This window comes from Schistocerca serialis, chromosome 1, assembly GCF_023864345.2.
Source record: "Schistocerca serialis cubense isolate TAMUIC-IGC-003099 chromosome 1, iqSchSeri2.2, whole genome shotgun sequence".
NCBI classification, from domain to species: domain Eukaryota; kingdom Metazoa; phylum Arthropoda; class Insecta; order Orthoptera; family Acrididae; genus Schistocerca; species Schistocerca serialis.
The window spans coordinates 877,035,781-877,042,603 of record NC_064638.1 but is presented as its reverse complement, the minus strand read 5'-3'; the positions used below and the strand labels follow the sequence as shown (position 1 = coordinate 877,042,603).

Here is a 6,823-nt window from a genome sequence, read left to right as displayed (position 1 = left end):
TTTTAAGCTTGTTTCCTTCCATAGCCAAAGCTCACATGGCACAATTCCCCTTTCTTTACTTGTTCCAATCCAGTTGAGTGTGAATACTGTATAATTCACAGCTTCTGCCCATATTTCAGTTGGCAGTCCACCTGCATGCATACAAGTCCTGGCTAACTCGACAACAGTTCTGTTTACCCTTTCAATGACTCCATTCTGTTGTGGACAGTATGGCACTGTTTTCTGATGCAAGATGCCATGCTGGTTAATCAAATTGGCAACCACTTCATTACAAAATCCTAATCCATTATCGGTTCTTAATGTCTTTATGCCTCTGCACAAATATTTCTCACTAAGTTTAAAGGAATTTTCCAAACATTCAGCAGTGTCCGATTTATTCGTGATATAGTACACCATTCTCCACTGACTATATTCATCTTTCAACATCAAGAAATATTTTGCACCACCCAGAGAGTCTTCTTGCATTTTACCACACAAATCTGTGTGTACAAGCTCAACTTTTTGTTTTGGTTTTGTATCACTGGATGAAAATGGCAGTTTTCACATTTTACAAATAATGCAGTCTTCACACTGAAACTTCTGATCTTGCAAATTTATGTTTTCACTTGACAAAACTTGCTTAACTTGCACAATATTTTGTTGTGATATCCTCTTGTGCCACAGAAAAAGAGGTTCACACACAGCAACATTTGCACAGTACTCACTATTTGACACAACCTTAAATTTCATTTTAAACAGCTTGTCATATCTCTCTCCCACTTTAACAACACTGTTGTTGTTTAAAAATTTACACATTCTATTGTCAGATTGATGTGTCATACCTTTATTGAGGGCAGCACCTAAAGAGAACAGATTGTAGATCAACTCCGAAACATACAAAACCTTGCTAATGTGCTTCTTCTTCCATTCCTTTCCAGTGTAGGCCAGAATATTAATGTTTCCAGATCCAAGAGCAGGAATATATTTAACATCACCAATACGAACAGGTCTTGCCTCTGGAAATTCTTCATAGGTGGTGAACCAAGACTGTTGATTGCCAGTCAGATTGGACATGTGGTCAGTTGCTCCTGAATCCATATACCATGCTTCTCCAGTTGTATCTGAATCACTTGCACTAAACATTGCTTCTTCAATGAGAGCTTCTCCATTGGGTGAAGACTGGTTTGCAATTGTGGCTTTTTGCAGTCAGAGATCCAGTGCCCTGGCTTATGACAATAGTGTCAAGTGATTGATTTTCCAAAATGGTTGTGTTTTTACCACCTTTTTATTGAGACCTGTTGTTTGGTGCATATGCTGCACTTTCACCCCAATCACTTACATGTATTCCATTTTCCTCAATGGCAAGTCTGGAGATCAGATTACTAAGTGTTTGTTCACTTGCCTGCACAGATTCCCATGCCCTCACAAAATATTTGTATGCCACTGGTAAAGTCACCAATATTTTTGTAACAACTATTTGCTCCGGTATTTGCTCACCAAGAATCTGCAAGCGATGTGCAAGATCTTCAATTCTAGCAATATGAGTCAGTATGTCATCTGTTGGTTTCTTTTACAAACTATACCACTGTTGCAGTAGCATGCACACGCTGCTTCCAGATTTTTGTTCGTAAATAGACACTAGCTTGTCCCACATTTCTTTCAACGTGTTGCAGTTCATGATACGCAGCATTGTTTTTTCTTCAACTGACGTGGCGATAATTCGTTGAGCTGTTGTGTCACACTTCATCTAGGCTGCAACTAACTTGTTGTATGCAGCATTATCGGATGTTTCTTCAGGGAAATTCAGCACACTTGAAACTTCCAGGCAGTCTCACTGAATTTTGATAAGACACAGTACATACAGTTCCGTACAGTGAATGGTATGACGCCATTAATAAATATAGACCTCAATCAGAAGCATATAGCTAAGGTAGAATATTCCAAATTTTTAGGTATGTCCATTGATGAGAGATTAAATTGGAAGAAACACATTGATGATCTGCTGAAACGTTTGAGTTCAGCTACTTATGCAATAAGGGTCATTGCAAATTTTGGTGATAAACATCTTAGTAAATTAGCTTACTACGCATATTTTCACTCATTGCTTTCATATGGCATCATATTTTGGGGTAATTCATCACTGAGGAATAAAGTATTTATTGCACAGAAGCGTGTAATCAGAATAATAGCTGGAGTCCACCCAAGATCATCCTGCAGACATTTATTTAAGGATCTAGGGATATTCACAGTAGCTTCTCAGTATATATACTCTCTTATGAAATTTGTTATTAACAACCAAACCCAATTCAAAAGTAATAGCAGTGTGCATAACTACAATACTAGGAGAAAGAACGATCTTCACTATTCAAGATTAAATCTAACTTTGGCACAGAAAGGGGTGAATTATACTGGCACTAAAGTCTTTGGTCACTTACCAAATAGTATCAAAAGTCTGACAGATAACCAACAAGTATTTAAGAAGAAATTAAAAGAATTTCTGAATGACAACTCCTTCTACTCCATAGAGGAATTTTTAGATATAAATTAAGAAAAAAAATATTAAAAAAATAAAAAAAAAATAAAAAATAAAAATAAAAAAAACACAAAAAAAAGTAGTTATATTAACTTAAGTATGTTGTTAAATTAACCTAATTATGTCATGTATTGGAAAATTCGACTCGTTCCACATCATTACGAAATATCGTATTCATGATCCATGGAACTAGTATTAATCTAATCTAATCTAATCTAGTCCAATTTTCAACACCTCTGAGCTTGGTTAGGCGGATGATCCCACTTTCCATCTTGCGGTTAAGTTATTTTTTTCTTCACTCATGGCTGGAAAACTGACCTTATGTGGCACGATCGTATTTAAATTATTATTTCACGTCCGATACTAACTTTTTAGAAAATATTATGTGTCTTGTGCTCCTGGGGCCATAGCCTGTTTGAACTACTTATTTTTGAGATAATAAATAATATATCGAACTGATGAACTTGGATATTTATTTGATGCACAGTTACACACACAACATACTGGGAAGAATCGATATATACAATAACAATAGTAAGATACTGGACTGCAAAGAAAATGCACACAGCAAAAAATTGTGAGAACCAAAGAAAATAAATCACTGAGATTCTAACATAAATATAACAAATAAATTTGTCCTTGTTTCACACATTTTCAACACATCTCTTGTGATTTATGTCACATAATATCTTTTAATTTTTACATTACCATTTTTATCACATGTTGTTCTCTGACATTACCATTTCAAATGTTCATTAGTGAGTAATCTGTTTTCATAGTCTCATCTTACTTAATCATTACACATGTTTTCATATTTCTTATCTCATTTCCCAGTTGTTGTTGTTGTTGTGGTCTTCAGTCCTGAGACTGGTTTGATGCAGCTCTCCATGCTACTCTATCCTGTGCAAGCTTTTTCATCTCCCAGTACCTACTGCAACCTACATCCTTCTGAATCTGCTTGGTGTATTCATCTCTTGGTATCCCTCTACGATTTTTACCCTCCACGCTGCCCTCCAATACTAAATTGGTGATCCCTTAAGGCCTCAGAACATGTCCTACCAACTGACCCCTTCTTCTGGTCAAGTTGTGCCACAAACTTCTCTTCTCCCCAATCCTATTCAATACTTCCTCATTAGTTATGTGATCTACCCATCTAATCTTCAGCATTCTTCTGTAGCACCACATTTCGAAAGCTTCTATTCTCTTCTTGTCCAAACTATTTATTGTCCATGTTTCACTTCCATACATGGCTACACTCCATACAAATACTTTCAGAAATGACTTCCTGACACTTAGATCAATACTGGATGTTAACAAATTTCTCTTCTTCAGAAACGCTTTCCTTGCCATTGCCAGCCTACATTTCATATCCTCTCTACTTCGACCATCATCAGTTATTTTGCTCCCCAAATAGCAAAACTCCTTTACTACTTTAAGTGCCTCATTTCCTAATCTAATTCCCTCAGCATCACCCGACTTAATTAGACTACATTCCATTATCCTTGTTTTGCTTTTGTTGATGTTCATCTTATATCCTCCTTTCAAGATACTGTCCATTCCATTCAACTGCTCTTCCAAGCCCTTTTCTGTCTCTGACAGAATTACAATGTCATCGGCGAACCTCAAAGTTTTTATTTCTTCTCCATGAATTTTAATACCTACTCCGAATTTTTCTTTTGTTTCCTTTACTGCTTGCTCAATATACAGATTGAACAACATCGGGGAGAGGCTACAACCCTGTCTTACTCCCTTCCCAACCACTGCTTCCCTTTCATGTCCCTCGACTCTTATAACTGCCATCTGCTTTCTGCACAAATTGTAAATAGCCTTTCGCTCCCTGTATTTTACCCCTGCCACCTTTAGAATTTGAAAGAGAGTATTCCAGTCAACATTGTCAAAAGCTTTCTCTAAGTCTACAAATGCTAGAAACGTAGGTTTGCCTTTCCTTAATCTTTCTTCTAAGATAAGTCGTAAGGTCAGTATTGCCTCACGTGTTCCAGTGTTTCTACGGAATTAGCTGCACCTCGGACAAGTTTACTAGATGCATCTACTGGTCTACAGGAAATATTATATAAATAAAGAAGTATTCATTTTTACTGTAGTACTGCAATCCTTCATTCATCAAGAGAGAACTACTGAGTATATCATTTCATGATTATCTACTCGTGTTAATACACTTACTTCATGTTTATTATTTACTCATACATTCTGGAAGTACAATATTGTGTTATACAACTGCCATCATCAACTGTGAACAGTGTACTTCAGTGTCAGTGACATATTTCCTTTTGCTACAATATGTCACTCTTGTGTATTATGTTGTGCATGAGTATGTCTCTTTGAGACTTGTGCCAATGAACAAGTGTAAAACAATGCTGAGATAACTTGAGTTCATATGTGAATGTACTGTAGTAATGCTCACTTGGTGCTCTTCTCAGTCACATGAACTTTTAAGCCTTGGTCTGACCCCTCTTCATTTGGCAGTGTGGGACCAAAGTTAAACACTTTTATATCTGGCATACTGTAACTTTTTCATACTGACATTCACAATATCACACTCATACATATTTTTATACATGTAATTATTCACTGCTGCTGTGTCCCATCAACTGTTTGTTATTTTGAGGTAGAGGGCTGTGTCTGGTAGCATTCATCTCATTCTAGGTGAGGAGAACCCCACGTCATAGTGATGTAACGCTATGTCATTGTGACATAAAAAACCTAAATCGACTTCATGAGTACATATTCGATCCTTGCAGTTGTACCACAGAGGTTACACGGTAACGTGAAAGCTAAATGTAAATACATGTGTAGAAACAAAGTTACAGCAGTTGTGTCGTATGTTCAGCCCAGTTGAATTAGTTATTAAGCTGGAATCCTAACAATTTTGGATGTTATTGTGTGTTTCTTGAACGTAATGAATCTTTGAACGAAGGAACCATAAAGAAAGTAAAAAATGAAATGCTTGCAATTATTTTTTTTTTAAATTCGATGAATCGTCCATTAATGATGTGGAAAGAAACATGAAATAATTAATTATTAATGATGAAAAATATTATTTTAAAAGCAAGAAAACATTTTATTAACTTCATAATTACACCCTGGATACGAAAAAAACACATTTACTGAAAAAAAAACAAAGAAGTTGCACGAAAGCAAGGAATAAAGATATTGACAGCAGAGTCATGGAGCAGCACAAAACATAGACCTCAAGCAATTTTCTCTTCTCTTTTAACACTTCCTCCAAAAGAAAAAAATCTTGAAATTATTGCTTTGTCTCTTTCCTTTCGCTGTAGAACCCAGCGGTTTTGCAGTACTTTGGCATTCTTCGGACGGTCAACCAGTACCCAGGTATTGTTTTTCTTTAGTGATTGAAGTTCTTCACTGATAGCTTGCATCCATTCTTCCTTCTCGTTTGACTGCAATATTTCTGAAAAACAGTTTGGATCTCTGTATTCAATTGCATCAACTTTTGTTGCCATACAAAATTCACCACTTTCCATCCAGGTTGGTTTTCTTTGTTGTCTTTTATTCTTCTGTTTCTCTTCATTAGAAGATTCATCAGCTTTTGCTTTTAGAAATTCTGTTAATTCTTTATTTTCCTCAGATTCACTCGACTCTTGACTTTCTCTAGAATCGAGAGTGCCGATTTTTTCTTAAGTTTGACTTCCTCCAGAAGTGTACAGCCTAGGAGATTTACACTGGTCATCTTTAGATGAATTCTGATCATTAAATTCTTCCTGAGGGACTTCAAATTCAACATGATCACTATGTAAATCACAAACAATTTCTGGCTTAAATTTCACATCGTGACTCAATACCACTTTTCTTTTAGATGCAATCCAAACTCTAAAAAAATCCTTGTCATCAACATATCCAACAAGTCGTCCAAAAACTGCCTTATCATCAAACTTGGAACGGAATTGTTTGTTAATGTGAACAAAGCAGCCTGTGCCAAAAATTCTGAGATGATCAAGTCGTCCCACTGGTCGATTACACCGTACTTCATAAGGCATTTTATTTTCAACTGAAGATTTTCCAGTACGATTTATTAGGTAGACTGCTGTGTTACATGCTCTGCCCACAACCTTTTAGGTAATTTACTCGGATTTAACATTGACCGGGCAGCTTCAACAATGGTCCTATTTTCCGGTTCAGCCACACCATTTTGTTCAGGAATGTAAGGAGAAGGAATCAGAAGCTCAATTCCCCTGTCTGCAAGCAGTTCACTGACATTCTTATTGTTAAATTCTTTGCCACCATCACATCTAAATTGTTTGACAATATGTCCATTAGTTCGTGCTTCATTTA

General features: G+C 36.2%; 1 protein-coding gene across 1 annotated transcript; it reads right to left on the bottom strand.

Moving 5' to 3' along the window:
• Positions 1-540: 540 nt before the first annotated feature.
• LOC126443276 (uncharacterized) lies at positions 541-1,726 on the bottom strand. The gene is made up of 3 exons (XM_050090913.1): positions 1,554-1,726; positions 1,319-1,511; positions 541-1,158 (listed from the first exon to the last, which is right to left on the bottom strand). Exons 1-3 carry the CDS (start codon positions 1,724-1,726, stop codon positions 541-543), a joined length of 984 nt encoding a protein of 327 aa, XP_049946870.1.
• Positions 1,727-6,823: the final 5,097 nt, after the last annotated feature.

Excerpts from the sequence above, each read along its gene's own strand:
- LOC126443276 (XM_050090913.1), bottom strand. The coding sequence starts at position 1,726 with ATGAAGTGTGACACAACAGCTCAACGAATTATCGCCACGTCAGTTGAA. Across the intron at positions 1,512-1,553 it reads CTGCAACAGTGGTATAGTTT|AATTGAAGATCTTGCACATC; the intron begins GTAAAAGAAACC and ends TCATATTGCTAG. Across the intron at positions 1,159-1,318 it reads TTGAGGAAAATGGAATACAT|TCTTCACCCAATGGAGAAGC; the intron begins GTAAGTGATTGG and ends ATTGCAAACCAG.